The sequence below is a fragment of the Gymnogyps californianus genome, chromosome 5 (genome assembly GCF_018139145.2).
Source record: "Gymnogyps californianus isolate 813 chromosome 5, ASM1813914v2, whole genome shotgun sequence".
Classification (NCBI taxonomy): Eukaryota; Metazoa; Chordata; class Aves; order Accipitriformes; family Cathartidae; genus Gymnogyps; species Gymnogyps californianus.
This window is the reverse complement of record NC_059475.1, coordinates 60449136-60471286: the sequence shown is the minus strand read 5'-3', so window position 1 is coordinate 60471286 and position 22151 is coordinate 60449136. Positions and strand designations below refer to the sequence as shown.

The 22151-nt window shown below is 36.2% G+C and overlaps 1 protein-coding gene across 2 annotated transcripts in view; it reads left to right on the top strand.

Moving 5' to 3' along the window:
• The window catches only part of PPP1R13B (protein phosphatase 1 regulatory subunit 13B), a 73806-nt gene that overhangs the window by 13481 nt on the left and 38174 nt on the right, over positions 1-22151 (top strand). For both annotated transcript variants that reach the window (XM_050897384.1, XM_050897383.1), the window contains exons 2-3: positions 14401-14548; positions 21549-21668. In XM_050897384.1, coding sequence (XP_050753341.1) covers positions 14401-14548; positions 21549-21668 — 268 coding nt within the window. The remainder of the gene's footprint in view (positions 1-14400; positions 14549-21548; positions 21669-22151) is intronic.

The window sequence follows — 22151 nt, the reverse complement described above, 5'->3', positions numbered from 1 at the left end:
GGATCCTGTATAGTGTTGACAGGAATGATGATAAACATTTGCTGTCCCTGGACATGAAGAGGCAATCAGAAACATAGTTTACCATTTTATATTCTTTGCTGCTTGAATTACGTCCAGCAAGAAGACAGACTTTGCCAAGAATAGAGTAGTGCTTGAACTATAGTATTTTTAGGCATAAATACATGGTGGATTTGTTGTTGATGTTTGGTTTGTTTTTAAGCTGGTTGGTCTTTTTAAAACATTTTCCTGATTTGAGAAAATGTGTCATGGAAATGTCTTTTGATAGTTGTTGGGATCATTTGCTCTTGGAACTTCTGCTCATATCATTGCCCCCTTCATCAGGAAAATCACTTCTGTCTCTTTTGAGACAGTCAGAGCCTTATATGTAAATTTATTTAAGATGAATACTTACTGTTTGTCATTATTATAATAGCAAACAAAGATTACTATTGCACAACGAGAGGATAGCAGAACTCCCGTACTGCAACCTTGCCTAATTAGGTGAAACTTGATCTAGCCTATCTTGTTCCTGTCACAACTGTGGCCTGTCTTGTTTCTTTAGAACATCTTATCACTGCTCGTCATTACTGCTTGAATTCATATGCCAGTAGACCAAAAATACTCCATTTAAGTAGTTTTTCACTGTAGTTGTTGCACAGAAACTGTTCTTAGGTTTTAGCTCTACACAATATTTTTATATTCACTGCTATTTACAACTGTCCACATGAAGAATATTTTAAGGATGGTTCTTCAGAATATTATAAAAACATCAAAGGAGAAATCTTGGCTACCAGAAAAGACTGGATTTAACTCTAAAAACTGGACAAAGGACAGAATTATAAAAAAGAAGGTGGGATTACATTGCTTTTTGTTTATTTGCTGTAAAATTAAGCATTTTGGGATTTCTTTTTGTAAAACCGAACAGTGTATCCTTATAATGGGTTAGAGTGTGCGTATGTGGGATTTTTACTTGAAGATCAGAGATTATTGCCTTATATGGGTTTCTTGTGTACATGAAATGTCTGAAATTTTTAATTTTACCTTGCATAAATTGTTTGATTTTTTAAAAATTATTATTATTTATGTTTTTTGATTCAGCCAAAGTGGAGATCTGAGAGTAAAACAGAACAGCTTTTAATTTTTAAATCTGCCATTTAAAAACTAAAGAAATGCACTGGAAAGAGTTATTTTCTATTATGTGCAATGCACTGGAAAGAGCTATTTTCTATTATGTGCAATTTCCACTCTGATGGAAGGAAAACTCTGCAGACTGCCTGTTGAATTCCAAAGGATGTATTCACTTTTCACTTTTTATATTTTTGCCAAGCCAGATAACATTACATCTAAGATTGAATGGTTGGTATTCCCTGAAAGCAATACACTAAACAATCAGTATTTTGTTAATACTTTCCACTCAGTGGGAGAAAGCTGTGGCAGTCCCTTCTCCTTTCACTCTATTGAAAATAAAAGGAAAGAGTAGTGCTGATTCCAGTTGCAACATTACATTGGGTGTGTGTCTGTAGATTTCATAAAAGTTGTTCCTTGTTTGTAAAATGAAAAAGTCATGTTTGGTGCTGCAAATCACCTTTATTAAGTGACAAAAAGCATGATGTCTTTAGTAAAAATACTGTGTTTGTTGGTTGGTTTTATTTTGTGGGTTTGCTTTTTGGTTGGGTTTTTTATGTGTGTTTTCATTTACAACTTTTCAACAAAACAAAAGACACAAATGTCTATCTTTGTATCCTATACTTTTTTGATGAGATTATATTCAATGCAGTAGGTAGGTCAGGCTTTTCTGGAATTCAGTGGATTTTGGATGACTTTGCTGTAGCTGTTGACAAGGTCGAACACAAGACTGTAGAAAAATCAGCACCTCCCTGTCTTTAGCCTTGGCCAAAATAGTTTTAATAATTTGAGAACACTCAGTTCTGTGATACCAATTTTGTGGGACGCTTTTGTTGCATGTGGATTTTGAAGATTGAGTTGTCTTTCAGGAAAATTAACCCAAAACCTCATGCTTAACCCTGCTCTTCAGCTTTGCCTTGTGTTGTCAGAATGAGCTTTCTTTCAAAGTAAATTACAGTATTGCTAATCCCAATATGCAGAAATCCTGAATAGGACTTCTCCACGTATCCCCCACCCAATAAAAGTAAAATACTCAATTTTTTGTCTTCCTTATCTGTCATCTGGTTCTTGAGTCTTTGGTGGGGTGTCCTGTTTTGTAGAGTTTGGGGTTTTAGGGGGTTTTGTGTGTGTGGTGTATGGTTTTTTGGTTTGTTTTTTGTTTTTTTTTTTTTTAAAACCATTCCTTTTGGTGAATATGACTTTTCTTTTTTTCCTGACTGGAAAGCTGAGATTCTTATGTAATAAAATGATCTCTGAAGCTGAGTCATCCTGGATTAATTTAGTTTTGTTTTTAATTTATTGCCAGTTCACCTGAGTTCACTGCAAATTTTACAGCACTACAGTTGCATTGTTCTTCAGCAACATGTCCTCTCTAATGATTTGGAAAGTAAAATATTTAATAGTATTTTTTAACATATTATATCTCATCAGCTGATGAAATGGGCAGTTAATATTTTAGGACTGTTGTTTCAAGCTTGTCATGCATTTGATGAGTGTTGTGCTGGTTACCTTGACAGATAGGAAAGATTTAGACCTCTGAACATTAGCACTAAGTTGTGTTTGTGATGATGTACGATGAGGTGTGGTTGTAGTGCCACAGTGATTCCTCCCTCCTTTTTCTTGGGGGCTATGGGGCCACACCTGACCCTGTACTGCGTGTTGCCACTTAACTCTCTGAACCGTTTGGTTTGGAGGACCCTGGGTTGGAGATGTGAAGAATGGTAGAAATGTGGACATCATGTTTATATTTTATCAAAATAGAGCTGTCAGAGTTTATGGACAAATGGACTTCAAGGAAGACGACTGCACCAATGTAGCTATTGTTTTGATCTGGAGTCTTGCTGTCCCCTGAACTTCTGACTTTTCCTGCATATTACTAGTGTTCCATGCATTTGCAAATGCAGTGTCTGCTGCAGTTTTCTAAAAAGAGTTTGGCAAGAATCCATTGTTTAAGGAATTCTCATATTAATAGGCCTAAACAACTACTAAAACATTTAGTTACAGCAGGGGTATTTGCTAGTTTCTTAAATAGATTAGCAATTTCTTTTTTACTATTTTATTTAATAATCAGCACAAAATTGATGTGCCTGCTGATTTTTGTTGTTTTTTCAAGGTGCTTTAGATAAATCTCATTGAAATTAGGCAGGCAGTACTAGATGAGATTTGTCATCCTAAGATTCACAGACAAAAAATATTCTAAAAGATAAAAAAGAGTATCCTTAATGAAGCCAGCAAGTGTTAGAAAAACTCTGGGACTTCTTCAGAGCTGCCTGATTTGAAGATCAGTCTTCTGTTCTTGATAGACAGCAAAGACTCATTTGCAATAGTCCTATAACAAATCAGAGAATACTAATTTGCAAGATGAGAATACTTACTTTTATGTATTGAGTTGTCATGAACCTTGTAAGGGGTTTAGGAAATCCAGCATCAACTGGTGAGAAGAGAGTCTTTCAAGAAAAGTCTCCAACTTCCACCTTTTAAATAGTTGTGTATATCATGAAAGATAGCATATGGCCCACAGTCTTCTAAACAGTGGAACAAAACAAAATTTCAAAGCCTTGTTCTGGAAAGAATAAAAATCTCTCCATTTGTAATGTATATTGCCTAACGGAGAAATGTGCTCAGCAAGAACTTGTCGGTGTACCTAGAATTATCCCTGCGTTCTAAAGTCTCTTACATGGTAACTAGTGTCTTGACAGTCCTTTGGTAGAATTATTTGCGTCAAGGAACAACAACAAGATCTCTTGCTGTTTCTCCAGATGTAGCAATTTAGGAATCAAGCCAACAGATAATACGATGCAAGGATGTTGAACTCATTCTGTAGCAAGTGCCAAATTACATTTTCTACTAGAAAACATCACAACAAGAGGCATGTTTTATAGATTTCTCTAACTTCAGGCCGTGCTGCTTTAGCTAATGATGTTAAATATTGCCCTTGGACAGATTTCCTTTTAAATTAATAGTTTTATTTGTAATGCAACCTCTTTTATTCTTTTCACTTGTCCCTTTTCAGCTATACCCATTTTCTCTTCTGTAGCCACAAGTTTACTGCCCATCTTTTAAATTAATTTATCCAAATCTCAGCTCCTGCTTGCTTCTAACAGAACCATCTGAATGTAAAAGAAGGCATTCCAATGTTGTGACAAACAACGAACAGCTTCTATAAAGATAATGTGTGGAGAGCTGGCAGTGGTTTAGTACCATGGATTGACTGTGACTTCTAATATAACAAACTATAGTCTAAAATCTGATACAGGATTATAATGTCTAAATGATTGTGTCACTCTTCTGTCTTAGGCAGGTGCTAGAAACTTAACATTTGTTAGGTCAGTTGTTTTTTTAGCCCTATTCATATCTTGCTCCTCACAGCCTGTAGAACACCCATTGGAGTCTGTGGGTTGCTTGTGTTGTTTACACAAGTGAACTTTTAGTTGCTATTGTTTTCATTAGGTATTGTTTTCCTAGAGCTCTGGAAGTCTTTCAGTTAACTACTACAATACCTTTCATTTAATAACCTGTGGATCTATCTTGCTTAGTTGAATATATTTAAATATGTGATGATAGTTGCTGTTTCCTTCCTCTAGGAAAAATGTTGGCTTACTTCTCTGCCCTACAAAAAGCCTGCCACTGAAAGAGTAAGAAGCTTCAAATTCCAGATCTACAATTGATGCTGTAGCTTTTTATCTTTCAGTAAGAAAGAGCAAGGAAGTGTCATAAGTATCCCTTCAGCAAATAAATATCAAGTAGGTGTAGTTTTTTGAAATAGTCTGAATCCTGTTGAACACCTGCTGTCATGTAGGAAAGCTCATTTACTGAAGAGGGCAAAGGCAACAGTCCTCAAAGTCCTGAGAGGAAATATCGGTGGTTTTTGTCAGTTCTTTAAGCCATTGCATACATGTAGGCCTTACAAAAATGTAGGAAAATCTTGTTTAAGGATTTCTTTTATTGCTATGCTTCCACATTTCTGTAAGAGGAGTGAAATACTTTTTTTTTTTTTTTTTTTTTTTTAATTAAAGTGATTTCTGTGCTCTAGCAAGAGAAGTAATTTTATACCCCATCACTAAGTCTGTTGGTACAACTATTGTCTGACAAGACTATTTTTTTTCTGCTGGTTATGTTTTCTATAGCCAGATTGTCTTGTGCAGAGCCAGATGAAGGTGGATCTCAAGGTAGATCAATTTTTTTTTTTTCTTTCAGTGATTGCAAAATGGCAAGTTAATGCAACTAGCATACAAGCTTATACAAAAAATGCTTTTGTGAGATAAGTAAAGTACATTTAAGCAACATTAAATTTTCAGATCTGATCAAAATTGCAAATGTTATCCAAGAATAACATTAGCTTGTTTGTGTTTCTGAGTAACCTTATAAATGCTTAAGTTTATCAATAGTGAAATTTATGATTTTAAGGTTTGTTAGTAGCCCACAGCTGAATGCTATACATTTTTAGTGTCTGAGACTTGCTCCCAGTTTTGTGAATTCTTTTGCAGGCCATATGGAGGCAGTTGGCTTCAAATTTGGAAGTGTAGCAGGAAACACGCTATTGGTTTCACAAGTCTGCATTTTGGCAGAAAACTTTACTCATTTTTGAATTCTTTGCAAACTGAAGTCTGTTGGTTGCACTATCTCTGTGAATTTTACTAATACAGTCAAAAGGCATCACTGGGCTTTAAATTTTGGCCTGAACTCGAAGTTTGTACAGCTTGGATGTGAGTAGGATGTGAGGAAATGTGTTCAGAAATATGGAAATTGAATGCAGTTATTTCTTACCCTATATATGGGGAAGGGGAAGAGATGTTAAAGGAAAGAAATCTGATGAAAAACACAGTAATCAATAATAAATTTGCTGTATGTCTTGATGCTCTTACTTGAAATAAGACTCGTAAACATATTGCAAGAAATTCTTCAACATCTATTTTTAAAAGTAACAGCTTCGTTCTGAAGGTAAATAATTATTGGAACAAAGCATGCTGGTGAATAACTTGTTTATTAGGTGGACTTTAACTGTTTCTTTTTAATATAGGGAAGTGAAATGGTTTAATCTTATTACTGTTTTTCTGGGGTTTACACATAATAATCAACATCAGAGATTTATTTGGGATTTCTTTGTTCTGAAATCTCAACAGTATAAAATACTCATGACTTGAGTCAAGAATGTATCTTTAGATGGCTTTAATTAAAACAGTTTTGTGGTTATAATTTCATAGTCTGGTTTCTTTTAAAATGTAATTGCTTAAAGCTCCACCTAATTAAGTCTATAATCTTAAAAATGGACAGTATTCATACTGCAAATAAAGTTAAAATTCTGCTTTATTGCTTGAAATATGCAACTAGAATTTCTACAGCTGTAGCTGATGCAATATTCATGTAATGGCATGAATTCCAGGCAAGCAAACTTGCATGAGATAATTGATAGTTTGTAACTTTTTTTGTCTGACCATTCTACATGCAGAGTTGTGCATATTAGTGTGTCTCATCACCAAAGGGATGATTTTTCACCTCTTCACATTTTGCTTGCATGTCATTCTGTAATTTTTCTAGTAACTGAAAACCTCAGTCTTAATCAAAGTTCATATTTGATTGATGAGGCTTTGACATTTCAGTAAGATATGGGTTTGGACATTTTAGTTAAAACTCTGTTGTAGTAGCACCTTAAATATAGCAAGCTCATGGGACTCCCAAGTCAGCAAAATGAAGGATGAAAGTTATTAAAATTTCTTCAGAGATGTTGAGGTCTTTATTGTGCAAGAGAGATTTACTTTGAAGAAGTCTTTTCTTCGCTTATTGTTCTCATCTTGGAGTTGTAGGCACCACTAAGTGCTCTGAAATGGCAAAGCACAAGATCATGAATGGATGTTTTGGAACTCTCTATTAGGGGAAAATGCATGGTGAGAAGATAATGCCTTCCAATTTCCATGAAACAGAAGGAGTGAAGCTGGCATTTCTATCAGAAATGTGTTTTGTACTTTAAGTTCATTGTGTGTCAGCCTTTTAGTAATAAACATTTAATATATTTGAAATGTCTGATCACTCTTCTGCTGGAAGAGGAGGTTTTTTGGGTTTTGTTGTTTCTTACATTTACACAATGAAATTTCTATGTTGGTTTAAAAAAAAAAAAAGCAAAGGGAGAATCTAATAAGACTAAACAGCAGTGTGTGAATTTAGCCATATTAAATATCCAGTATATTCTTAATTCACAATCATATGCTTGATAGTTCTTAAATTGGCAGAAGGTATTAACACAAAAAGATCTATTATCCACTGTATCTTTAATATCAGGTAGGCATTCCTATATCTAGATTTGGGTAATAAGAGCAATGGATAGCACAAAGGGAAAAATTCATAGTTTTCATTTTCTTGCGATGTGTTTTTTTCCTTAACCTTTTGTTCACTGCTTGAATGATCTTCTAATCTTTCATAGATGTGATTTTTCTAAATTACTTTGGTTTTGTGGACATAAAATAGGTTATATGCAGGAAAAGTAATGACCATCTGATCCGGTTTTGCCAAGAACCCTGGTTTTGAGTTGAAACGTTGAGTTTAGTTAAAAAACAGTTATATGTAAAGTAAAATGCCAGCTGAGTAATTTCCCATCTTCATCCCCAGAACTCACTGTTTCTACTGAGTCTAGTTGAATATATGATTATTACTATGAGAAAATAATCTTGGACTTGTTTTAAATTCTAATGTTTCAGCATGTCCTGAAATAGTACTTGTCTGGTTGCTTTCTGATAGCTTAAATAATTCAATTTTCTGCGAGTAGGGTATCAGGAGATATGTACTTATATGGACTGTGTTATTGTATTTACGATATGTATTGTATCAGGTGTCCGAGTTAGTAAATTAACTTGGGCATAAGGCAATGGAGGTGTGGGTGTACAATTTATTTCTTCTCAAACACCAGTGTTTCAGCTCTTGGTAGCGTAAGATAATAGTTGAGTAAGATGTATTTCTTGTTTCCACGAAAATTGTTGTTAAAGAGGATCTAATTAAATGTATACCCGTTCTTTTTGATTTGGGGTATTAGCTGGAGACCAAAAAGGTTTTATTTTTTCAGTAAGATTGCAGAAAAATGGTGAGGAAAAGACTTCATTCAGCAGTTGGAGTTTTAGCTTTCTAGGCTATTTCTTAACTAAGAAACAATGTGTTACATTGGCTGCCATCTTCTGTTTTTATGGCGGTGGTCTAGTTTTATTCCAATTGTAAATAATTGCATTGTACTAGGGGAATGCAACTGAAGTTGCAAAACTCAAGTAGGGAAGTCAAGGTGGTTTCTAGGACAGCTTGAACAAGCTCGTATAGAACAAAGGACTCATTTGAAAGATTATTTGTTTCTATATAGTAACATGTAAGGCATTTAGTTGTGGCCTTGTGGGATCTCTGCTGTGGTAGACAAGTTATGAATGCATCTCTGTTGCACAGGTCTTGGAATCTTGGTTTGGGATGAAGTAAGAGATGAACTGGGCAGTTAGAGAAGTCTAAGTAGACAAAACAACATTTGGCAGCACTTTTCAGCATATTGACAGCTTACTTGTGTCTAATATGTTTTTTAGCCAGAACAGCAGAGGCGGGTCTTCAAGGAAAATAACGAGGTCGCTTTGCAGGTGCATATAAGGCACGATGAACAACACAGAAGAAAGCATAAAGACACCTGTTTAGCACATGGAGAGTATAAACTGGTGTAAAGGACCAATTTGGCATCAATTTCTTGATACGGAGTGAAAAATGATAGGGAAGAAGATTCCACATCACAGTGGGGAAGCGAAGACCGATAAATTGTGCTTATGAGGACTGATACAGAAAGGCAACATGGTCAAAGCCATAGACATGAAGAATGATTTTTGCTGTGATAGGCATCATGAGTAAAAAAGGCACACCAGTCAAAAGTTGAGAAACTGATAGGCAAGTTTCCAAACTCTGAGAGCATTAGCTGGACCAGTTGATAGAAAAAAACCAGTGTCTTACGTATTGTACAGGAAAACTAGAGATAGATCTGAGACACAAGACTGAGAAAATGATTGTTGTCAAAGATGCCTGTATTACAGCTCACAGTGATAAGTACCTGTGTGTTTATGATGAATATGAAATGTAGGGAGTCATTGGAGAAACATGGCTAAGGACTGTGTTACAGCCATATGGAACTTGAATTGATAGATAGGCATTCACAAGAGATCATTGAAGATTGTCAACATTTCAGCTTCCTTAGCAAGAGATCAGGTCTAGACAGATAAAACTGTGTCATCTCTATGGACGATGCCTATTGAAATTTTTGTGGGTGACATTATCCAGCTGTAGAAAGAGATGAGATTATAAGCGACGATAAAGATCTTGTAGATTTATCCCTCTTTTCTACCTCCTTGAGAAACTGCAGGGATGATTGTGTCCTTTAAATAACACAAAGTATGGTTGGAAGAGGAGAATTGGGATGGGAATGAAGAAAGGGGAGACAACGTACTAAGAGGAACATGTACAACTATTTGACAAGCATCTGTTGGGCAGAGAAGATTTGGGTAGAGTACTGATTCTAAGGCTCTCCTAGGAGGTCATCTGTAAGCTGAGAAATGAGTGAGATGACAGAGTTGTGAAGGCAGGTTGTGACGTTTGATATAGCTTATCTGGCATGGAAAAGAGCTGAACTGTGAAGGGATATACTAGAGTTTGCGAGGAGGGTAAAAAGAGATGAGAATTCATCAAAGTTGGAATAAAGCCATTGGTTTGGTAGCAGCAGCAGTAGAGAGTAATAGACAGGTAACATCCGTGTGTGGGTGGAGGAGGAGGAGGGAAGTGTAAGATTTGGAGCTTGGTATTCATTGTGGAAAAAATACATGATTTAGAAGCCCTGAGGTGACTTGCTCGTGAGTGTTAGGTTGATCCTGTTGTGTGACATTGTGTCCAAGTATTGCAAGTTTTGAGTGACTGAATTGAGAGATTATCAAAGAAATGCCACAATAGTTATGATCTCATTTTACAAGATGGGTTTTATACAGTTGTTCCTATTTAGGAATCCATTTAAAATGAGAAATCAAAGGATTTATCAGTTCACCTGTGTCCTAATCTTTGGCTAAGAATGTTTTTTCATAAAGCTAGTTTACTTCAGTGGGTATACTGTGTATTTCATGTGTACGCTTCACTCGTATTCTTCAGCAGCAAATTTCCAGGCTCTATCAATGCTTCTTTGTATTTTGTCACTATGCAATACCTCTGATACTTATTCCATCCCCACCACAAATAGGGACAGCTACGACACTGACTTGAAAATCTAATTAACATTGCAATATATTAATAATGTTCAATATTTTGAGTCGTCTTCTGTATGTTTCAGGACATTTGTTTCACAGCACAGTGTTTCAGTTCCTTTGGTATTAGTCAGACAACCTGTTAACAATAAATCCTTAATTAACCAAGTTTGCTTGAGGAGTAGTATGACAACAGCTGGCTACAGCACCTTGCTTCCTTATTAGTGAGATACCTTTTCCTGGGCTGTCTAGCAGATGATACTGTAAGTGACACCCAGCTTTGGAGAAGACAGCACTGGTGCACTCTGAGCTGAGAGAAGAAAGTGGTGTGCTTGAGGTACAGCAAATTTTGGCCTGGTCTTGCAAAGGGGACTGTGAGTTTATATAGTGGCTGAGGTCTGAATTTATGGAGAATTGACTGAGATATATGGGATAACTCACACCTCCGAGGCTTTTCTTTCTTTTTCAGCCTGTCTGCAGATGCAGACACGTAATCTTGAATACATGAAACAAGTTTTCTGGGCCAGTGTTATCTATACAGCAATAAAAAATTGAAACTTGGAAACCATGTAAAACCACATGATGTTAAGCCATTCTATTTATCCTTTCATAACAAGGTAACAGGTCTTTCAGACAAATGATAAAGAGGCAGTATGCATCATATCATGACTTCAGTAAAGCCAGGGTCTCTTGGTATTCTCATAAAGTTTGGGAAACTTGGGTTTCATTTTGAAATTACTATCAAGTGTTATGGGGAAACTATTTAGAATACTGGCATTAATAACTGTCAAACTGGTGTTGCTTAATTTAACGTACTTAATTTACTTACTTATTATATATTCCTTAAATTTAACTGCAGAGCAAAAAAAAAAAAAAAAGAGGAAAAAAGAAAAAGTGTTTTCTATCACCCCTGTGGCTAGGAGAAGAACTAGTGGGTTTAAATAGTGGCAAGGAAAGCTTTGACTAGACCTTAAGAAAGTTCTGCTTGCAATGAGAATCCTGGATTTCTGGGGTGGATGGTTCAGGGAAGTGGTCGAATTTCCATCATGAAAGGCTTTTCAGAACAGGTTAAACAAGCATCTCTGCAGAATAATGTAGGTATAGTTGATCCTGCCCCAGGCCAAGAGACTGCATTAGATGACCTCTTAAGGTTTCTTCTAAGCCTGTTGTTTTATGTTCATAGATTACTCTTTCCTCTTTAATATGAGGTCAAATTCCACTACTAGATTCCACATCAGATATTTACTCTGTAAAAGATGCCACAGCCACTGAATATTGAGACTATGTCTGAATCTTCTATGGGGGAAAAATAACATTGTGAGCTGTTCACAGTAGGTGGTTACAGGCACTTTCATTATTATCTGTGGCTGCATCCTATAGCTTCCTCCTATAGCTTCTACTGTAGCTTCCTTTAATGCTGCTATTGGAGAAACTCGGGTGAATTCTACTATATTTACAGCCCTGGATGACTGCTTCTTGTGTTGAAGTGTAGTCACTTGAAAACTTCAGGATGCAGTGTATAAACTTGGCAGGCTGAGGGAGAGTAGAAACATGGACTAAAATAGCCTGGAGGACTGATGAGGAGACTGAGAGCTTGAAGCCTGGGCTTTCTTGGAATTTGTCCTGTGCCTACTTCTAAAGTAGATAGACTGCTCTCGCTCAGTATCTCGCTGTTATTAATGCAAATCTCCAGTTTGGTACATGTATATGTCTCACAAATAAAAGTAGTATGAATGTCTTTAAGAATTGCCTATGCAAATTGAAGCACAACTCTATTTAAGTGGAGAGTGCTCATTTAATGAAGAGCTTTTAAATAATTAGGTTTAATCTTTGTGGTTCAATATGTGATGCCACATTTTATTTACTGGAAAGATCTGAAAGAACTTTCTTTGCAGACAGAATTACTAATTTTGTCACATTCTTTAGGAACATCTATTATTATGGTATCTTTGTCTTTTAAACATCACGTTATCTCTGTTCCATCCCCATGAGTTTACAGAACAGTATTGTGACTACAGATGGGAAATCAAGGTGCAGAGAGAATGGTTAAAAGTATCTGTTTAATTTTAAGCAGGAGCTTAGGGTCAGGTATCTTTCAGAGGGTTTAGTGTAACATAGGAATACTTGTCTTTGAATACAACCTTTATTGGTCCTCAACCAGTCTCACTCGGAAAAATGAATCACTTTAGCATCATTGTATTAGGACTTTGTTTCTTGGTAGAATGTTTTTTATATTTTCCTTCTTACAAGCCCCTCAGCTGTTAAGTATATGCTTCCAGCTTTTGCAGTAAATTACATGAGGGCCTACAGAACACACCCATTGCGAATACTGCATAAGGTGGAGGCCCTTAATAGGGAGAATGTAGCAAATGAACATATTATTAATGATTGTATCATAATACATATGCACCAAGGAGGGTGAGAGGGGTTAAGGTAATGTGCACAGTTTTTGAGTGTTTGAGTTTGCAGCAAGCTACACCTGCTAACATGAAAAGGGATGGGAGTATCTCTGGATATATGTATTTGTGCACACATTTATTTAAGGTGGAGCAAGGAATTTGAACAGAAGTTTACATAGACCCAGATTAGTAGTAGCTGTTGGTGCTAGGCTTTTTCATTTATAGATTTCATCCCACTTTCTCTTCTTTCTGCGTTCCTTGATGTCAAGTGATCTTGAATCTTGTTAAGGGCGGGAGGGGAAGAAAAGCTATTTTCTGTTTTGTGGCTGCTTTCCAACTGGAATAGCTGGGAGCAGTTACTAGAGGAAAAGTAGTCTTTTGATGTTGTAACTTTGAGTGAAGAGAGCACGCTTAGTACCGCTGTGGGAAGGTTGCATGTACAGTCTGATCACCACAGCAAGCTTGGGGGGTGGGGCTAAAGTAGTACGGAGAGAACTGACCTTTCAGAGGTTTTTAGCTCTAGCAAGTATACTAAGCAAATGCAATCCCTTGAAAAATGTGACTTTTTTCCCCTTTTTTTTTTTTAATTACACTCTGAGGCTTACCATTTAACCAAAGTGTCGTGGTTTAACCCCAGCCAGCAACTAAGCACCACGCAACTGCTTCCCCCTCCCAGTGGGGTGGGAGGAGGAAAGGAAAAAAAAAGTAAAACTCGTGGGTTGAGATAAGAACAGTTTAATAACTAAAGTAAAATATAATACACTACTAACTAATAATAATAATATAACAATTGTAATGAAAAGGAATATAACAAAAAAAAACCCCAAACACCCAAGAAAAGACAAGTGATGCACAATGCAGTTGCTCACCACCCGCTGACTGATGCCTGTGCAGTGATCCGCTCCTCCCGGCCAGCTCCCCCCTGTTTATATACTGGGCATGATGTTCTATGGTATGGAATATCCCTTTGGCTAGTTCGGGTCAGCTGTCCTGGCTGTATTCCCTCCCAGCTTCTTGTACACATGCTTGCTGGCAGAGCATGGGAAACTGAAAAGTCCTTGACTTGAGAGAAGCGCTACTTAGCAACAACTAAAACATCAGCGTGTTATCAACATTACTCTCACACTAAATCCAAAACACAGCACTATACCAGCTACTAAGAAGAAAATTAACTCTATCCCAGCTGAAACCAGGACACAAAGGTTTACAATTCAACCAGATATAACTGTATCTTCAGACAAATTGCAAAAATGGCGTCCATCATGCAAAGGGTTGCCCACCTATGAAGCTTCGGGTTACTTTGCCAAAGTATGTATTTATTTGCAATGTTTAAATGCTATGATTTCAAGCATCTAACATAGCCAAAACTTGTTCCTTCCCTCCCAGCCTTATTTTCAGACAGAACTAAACCATTTCAACTGAAGCTTTTAAAAAAATTGTCAATTCAATGCACTGTCAAAAAAATTCAACACAAAGGACTAAAGCTTTGGCAAAGTTACAGGAAACTGAAAACTACTTTGATGGATCGTGATAACCAACCATAAGCATACATTTCCATTTACTAGGGGGATTATAAATCTTACCCATAATCTTATTCTTGTCATTATTTTTTAATGTTCTGCTACTTTTCTTTTTTCTTTCAGATGATATTAACTGTGTTTCTGAGCAACAATGAACAGATTCTGACAGAAGTTCCAATTACACCAGAAACAACCTGTCGCGATGTAGTAGAGTTCTGCAAAGAGCCTGGAGAAGGAAGTTGCCATCTGGCTGAAGTATGGCGTGGAAATGGTAAGTAAACTGTTCAGTGGAAATTGATTTAAATATATGTACCAATTATAAAAAAGGTAGGACTGACTTTTCAATATTAATGATTTCAAGTTGTACTTTGTTTTTTCCTAGCAAATTTTGGTGCAGAGCATGGTAATTCAATATCTGTAGAGATTAATGAAATTCTTGACTTTTTTTTTCCTTCCCTGTTTTCTTCCTTAGCGTGTAGTATTTGATAAAATGCATGTGTAAGATATGTTAGGGTTCTGTATTTCAGTTTTTCAAATTATATGAAGTATTCAATATCCCCATCTTAAAAGAAAAAAAAAATGGGGGGGGGGAGGGTATTTTCACTTCTAGAAGTCATTTATTTCAAATAGGCATGCAGCGTATATAGGATGCAGGGTATTTAAATGACAATACGGAATCTCAGTGATCTTCTCTTGGAGTCAGTGGGTGCAGATCACCTGCATTCTTTCCAATCCTATTTCTTCACTATTAGGCATGTGACCACAACCTGAAATTTAAGAGTGGGCGTAGACTTTTTTCCTTCTGTATCATGAATACCAGATGTTCTGCAGGCAGAATTGTGCCAGAATTGGACATAGTATCTCTAGCTTCTTCATGAACATTTCCTCTCAAAGATTTGACAGCCTCCCTTGGGGCAGGTAGTAGTGCCCATATCCTATTTGTGTTGCAGTTGTTATTTCACAGAATAATGGAATGGGCAGTTCTTTTCAGGAGTGTGTCAAAACAGCCCTATTATGGATTTTGTTTCTAGATGGATTCTTGCAATTGTATGTAGTACAAGCCTCCAGGTTATAGTATAGCAATGTATGGATGTGAGTAGAATCGGTGGATGGGTGAGGATAACAGTTAGGCAGGTTCTTATCCCACAACTACAGTCACCCCTGTTTAAGCTGTTTATGTCATCTGATTTGTATAAAGACTGATGAGGTCATAACTTGATATTGAATTCTTAAATTTTGCATAGAGGGGTTTTATTTTGGTCAGGGGCTTTTTGTCAAACAGACAAGACAGACAAAACAGGCATTAGTCAGATGCCTTTGGAGCTTTTAAGTATCAGCAGTCTAGCATATTTTCCTCCTGGGGAAACTATTCCTCCTCTTTTCTAAACTGTTCGAAGACTTTGTAAAGGGAAAAGGTGCCTCAAGAAGTCATTTCCTAACTGGATGGGAACTCACAGAGTTTAGGCAAGTGTGAGCGGGGGAGAGGTTAAGCGTGTCTGCAGTTCTAGAAATACAAATTCAGTTCATGCTTAGTTAGAAAACTGTCTTAAAGGATAAAACCTACAGGAGGGTTAAAACTTTTTCAAAGTGTAAGTTTAGATTACGGAGAGTCTACAATGCCCAGTGCATCGCATAAATTTCTAAAATGGATCTGCAGACTGTGTTCAACAGCACTCAGATATCCCTAATATTTTCCAATCACTTGTCTGTGAAAGTGTAACATATATGGTGTTATTTGTTCTTCTGCTTTCACAATACTTTGAGGGTGTACTTCTTAAAAAATGCAGAGAATGTTGTCAACTAGCTTCAAAGGGTGACTGGAAACTGGAAAACTGATCCGCAACGTCTTTCTGGGACACTCACACTTTGCAACCCTGGCAAGTGCAAACACACATTCTCTATAATAACTTCTAAGATTGAGAAAATATTTTATCTGTGGATGTAATACATTATTTCTCAAAGTGTTAGATATCTAAAGCTAAAAGTATCTATAAAGTGGGAAATAAAACTTATCCAGGAAGTTGTGATGGAGAGACCAAGACTAAATTTTGGGTATCTACCCTGTGAATTATGCGTCTTTGGTCCCATTATAGTCAATGGGTATTACCATTGAGTAGAACATGGAGATCGCTGATTTCAGCTAGTTGTTGCCTATTTGATTTTGAGCATCAGAGCTCACTCGGTTTTCTGAAGTAGACATGTACATACAGACACCTAAGTTTAGGAGCAGAGTCCTGCCCAAAGCTTCTACCTGTTGAATGGGTCTGTCAGACTTTTCAAAATATGCTTGTGGCTCCAGGTTTCTTTTAAAACTCGCATGAAGGTGCTTTCACAAATCTAGCTTCACTTGCTAAATACCCAAGGTGATAACTGTATACATCTATTCCACTGAAAGCGTGAAACAGAAAAGACTGGAGAGAATGAAAGAAAAAATGAAACGCTCGCGTATGTTTCTGGATCTCTCAAACAGGCCTATACTGTCAGCAGAAAAGATGTCCTGCACACTGGTTTTAAGTCTCTCTGACAGGAATTTCAGCACAAGCATTTTGTTTGTTGTTCTTAAATGTAGGATACTGTTACAAAATCTGTGTGTTGGTGGCCTCAACTTCTTGCCCCAAAGTCTGGAATACATAATTTTCTCAGTGAAACAACCTGATTTTTTTTTTTTTTTTAAACAGGGCATAAATATGATTTTTTTCTTCAGCTGCTCCTGAGAGCTAAATTGAACTCTTTCCCCTGAAGTTTTTAAAAATAATTTTGCCTGGAGCAGAGATCTGATGTAGAAAACGAGTCTAAACAGTTAAATGCAACAGTTACAAGAACAAACAGCTTAAACTATGATTCTGAGGGGGAAGTGTGAAGCAATTTGCAATGAAACTGCGGCATGTTGTACCAGTGGAAGAGTATTTTTTCCTCTTCTATTACACTGTCTCTGACCCCTCAGCCCTGATCCACAGGAGAGGTCTACAAATGTTCTTTCAGAGAACATTTTGGAAAGTAATATTCAAAACAAAAGTTAATACAGAAAATCATGGGTTGAATAAACACATTAGTTTTGTCACACACCATGAGTGGTCTGTTTTCTTGGTAGTCTCTCCATGTTGCACAGATAACAAATCACAGCTCTCTCCATAAGAGAGAGCTGTCATACCTGTCCTCTTGTGAATGTTCTTAACTCCTCCATTCTACAGGTAGCCACAGCCTCTTTTAGGTAGCCCAACTGAATAATACATATCTACTCAAATTCAAAGCAATGGGGCTTGTAGATTGTAGTTTTATTATCAGATACAAAAAACAGTCTGTGTGCCCAAAACTTGTCCATTTCCTAAATTGTATTGATCTAACAAAATACTGTCTCTTCTAATAATCTTCATCCTCTGAATGTGTATGTACAAATAAATGAGAAATACTTCATTCTATTTTTGGAGGGTGACAGAGATAGACCATTTGTCTTCCAGAAAAATGTTATTAAAATCCAGGCAAGTTTGGCTCCCAAAATTATGTATGATATCTAGAGTTCAGAGAAGGATTACAATAGCTTAGCTGTTGGAAAACCTGTTTGTTTATTATGTTAGCTTTTCTCTGTTTGCTTTTGTGTGGCAAAGAAATGGTTGAGGAGCTTCCCAAGAGTTGTAAAATAGTTTAGGTATTGTTTGTATTAGTGTTAAGAAACTGATTCTTCTTACAGCTGCATGGCATAAGCATTTGGTTTATTTACGTTTGATTTTTCTATTTCATTCTCTGTTCCCCCTCCTTTCCAGTTTTTTGAGATGAGTACTAGTTGAAAAAGTCAATAGCATTCATGCCTGATACATCAGTACATTTTGTAGCACCTTGTGCTTTGTCAGTTTGAAGCTTCCTCTTTTTGCACGAATTTCTCGTGCTGTAACAGGAGAAAAAACCCCCACAGAATAGTCTTCCTCATTCCCTGGCTATTGCAAATAGCAGTTGGTAAAGAGGTCGAAAGACAGGTGTGTAACCAGGAACTTGTAGTATGTTTCAGGAGAGAATGGATTTCAACCTTTAAATCCACCCAGTACTCAATTATTCACTTCATTTACATCTGGAATGCCCTTCAGCAATTGGTATTAATTGGTCTTCCTGAATTTATAACAGAGGCAAGTGACTGTGAAAGAAATAGTTGTTTACTACAAGTGTACTTCTGCAAACCTGAGGGGGGAAAGACTCGTTCCTGATCTTGCAGTGAACTCCCCCACTATGGAGATAATCCATTACTTTGTATTCTGGTTTCATGTATAGCAGCCATAAATGTGTTTATTACAAACAGCAGGATACTTGTAATCAGAATAAAAACAGATTCTGAAGTCTGAAACTTATTTTGTTTTAAATAGTGGATATATGGTTCCAACAGAAAGATTTTTGCAATTCTCTTCTAGAACGTTGATGCAGTATCTGTGTTTTGGTCTTTCAGGGTGTTTCAGTCATTTCAGAATACTTAGAACTAGCCCATCCTCAAAACTTTTGCTTAAAAGGAAAGGAGACAAGCTCAGTTCTCAAAAGTCTTTCAGAATTTTCATCCAACTTAAAATCTCAGGCAGTTTTTGCAAATAATTATGGATATATGCATATATCACAGTTTTACACTTAGTTATTCATGAAAACAAACATTCTCTAGATAATTTTTTAATGTGTTGTTAAAGTATAGGGATCCAACCTCTTTATTATTACTCTACACCCATTCTCCTATTTCACTTTTTCTTCATTCTCTTCTATTTAAGCTTTAAAAAATTAAACTTAAAGTTTGAAATAGTATTGTGAAAACAATTACTGACAAATATGTCTGAAGCTATAACAACTGGGAGAAGTTTAACTGCAGGTTTTTTTGTTTGGTTTGGTTTTGGTTTTGATTATTAAAAAACAGGTATTTCCAGAAAAGATCTCTTTGTGCTATCCTAACTTACAGCGAATATAAGGTCATGCTTTCTTTCTGCAATTTTTCTAGAATTAAAGGATTTAAACTGAAGGAAGGAATGGGGACTTCAATTCTTATCATGTCTTGTGTCAAGTGTTAATGTCCATTTCTTCCTCTTTCTTTTCTGAATCTGTTTCATGTAGCTAAGTTGCACAGAATGATTAGTGCTTCTTCATTTTTCTTTTCTCTGTTTCAGTGATGATGATGTTGCTGTTATTATTTTAATCTGTTTTCTGTCTAATTTAGGGCAACATATCCTGAACTGTTTTTGTGGAAGAATTGCAAAAGTAGTAGCAAATGTCTTTCCCATTTCTCTCCATGGTCATGTCTGAAAACTATTAGCCTTGATTCTTCAAGGTACATTATGTAAATGAAACCTTTTATTTTTAATAGCTCGTAGGAGCAGGGCCTTACTTTTAATGGGATACCAGCCTAACCAGGAGCGATGCTGCAGCCACTCCTCACCATTCCAGAATTAGCCCAACCCTGTTCAGACAACCAGTTTCTTGGTACCTTCTTATCAAGCTCCAGTTCTTGCTAGGTTTACCTAGCAATTTTTCTATTTGGGAAAAAATCCTAAAGATTCTTATCTTCTGTGTCCTAAAGTCTCTGAACTAAACCATTTAAATATTTTTACACTCTGTGATCTTTAGAAGACTTATGCTGCAATTTTAGTGGATATGCTTCAAAGCACTTGAAATTTTACTTTAGGAGTTGAAAAACCTGAAAATCATGTTTTTAAAATTCCTTTAAAAGAACTGAGTTTTAATAAGCCACTGACCTTATTCTTGTGTGCATAAACACTATTGACAATGATTTGTGGAGTCCACTTGAGTGAGAAACAAGAAAAAGAAAAGAAAAGCATCTATTTTTTTAAATCCAGGTGTTGTGATTTGGGGGGGGGGGTTAGGAAGATAGGTAACCAGTCAGCTGATGAATATAATTAGCTTGTGGTTTAAATGACCCTTACCTGTTGAAAGCAGCTAGATCTAACTGTGGCTAAACTATGTTAATCACTATACCTATTTGATGTGACAGATTTTGACAAGATGCTTTATTGTATTAAATGCATTGTGAATCAAGTGATAAAAATGGATTGTTCTTTAAATACTACAGTTAAGTATTCCAAGAATATCAAGACATGTATACATTTATGTAGTTCATAATGCATATAAATTTAGGTAAATTTCATTATAAAAAGGTGTATTTGTGATGTGGTTGTCCCAAGCTTTCCCCAAGATATCTGTTATATCTTTGAATCATTTTGTCTTCTCATGTCAAATGGGTTAAGTATGAAATGGATAACAAATTGTTAGCGGTGCTCTGCCTGGTAGGAGATACTGTGGTTTGGGTTTTGGGGGCAAAGAGCATTTTGCTTTTAACAGTGAAGAACACAAACTCCCTTTTGGTTTCCATCGAAGCCTGCTTTTCTGTAGTAATATTGGTTTGACATGGCGCTGCATGTAGGAAAGCTAATTAAATGTCTTCTAGTATAATTTTATTCTGATTAGAAGATATCTTCTAATACTATGCTTAGTATTAGATCTTAAAAGATCTTAAAAGGGAGATTTTCTTACCTTAATGAAAACATTTAAAAATAAATGCAAGTATAATTATGGAAACAGTGAAAACTTTGCTTTTGAAATGTATTTTCATTTTGAAATACTAAATATATAGTGTGCAGCCTCTTAGTAATAACATATTTGATCAATTTGGAAGAAATAACTACACTATGAGAATATTTTACATTTCTTTGGGGGAAAACGAAGAGACTGACTGCTGCATAGAACTTAGCCTTTATTTGTTCAAAGATTTGCCAGTAATTCCACGTATACCGGAAGTTCATGTCTGGCATAGTGTATTGGCGTGGGAGCACCTGCTCAAGCTCTTACGAGATGAAACGTCAATATAATGATAAGGCTTTTAGTCTGAGTGGAAACCCAGAGGTTCACATTGAATGAATCATTTTAATAATAGAACAAAATGTCCGTCTGGTGGTGATGAGGAGCAAAGGTGCAAAGATCAGCATTGTGAAAAAGGTTGTGATAAAGAATTCCTAAATTAGGGTTTCTAAACCCTGCTATTCTTTGTATGGTTTTGCAAACTGGTTATGTATTGCTGTTACATACAAGTGAGCTATGTTACAGTAACAGGCTAGCTTTTAATACAGTGCAACTATTGTCTGTTGGTGCCTGTTTCTTTGACTTTGCATAAGACAAAATACATTGGATAGATTGAATTGCTACCAAAAAGGACATTCTGATTCTTAATGAGAGTTCTGTAAAACTTTGCTTAATGTAAAATAGTTGTGATAAGTTTTTTGGTCTTGTACTTTTAGAACGTCCCATACCCTTTGATCACATGATGTATGACCACCTACAGAAGTGGGGTCCCCGCAGGGAAGAGGTGAAATTTTTTCTTCGTCATGAGGAGTCACCAGCTGAAAGTAATGAACAGAGTAAGTACACTTATCCTGTAGTGTTGTTACCTAAACATATTTAAAAGATTTCTGAAGTGAGTTTGATTGTCAGTTCTTTCAGTGAACTTCAGTAGATATACGTAATATAACTTCCTTATACCAAAGCCATTTTGAACCTTCCTCAGTGGCACATTTATTCATGTTCTCAAATTCCATTCTGTAGAATAATTTCTACCAGTCTGTTGAGTAATATTTTTGTAGTAAGTTCGGTTTCTGTTCTGCTTAATACTGATCCAGAAATGTTGGTGGGTATTAGAGGCTTAATGCATTTTTTTCGTGTTGAGAGAAAGTCCCTACATTTTGAGAGGGTGGGATTGTTCTTTTTGACCTCCTGTTCTCTTTCAGTTGCCCCAGAGAAAAGACTCAGTAAACTACTTTGCCTCCTTTAGAAACTAAAATCTATTTTACAGACATCATTGGCAGAGGTCTCAGTGGCTTTACTTTCTCAGTACTTCATGTAGA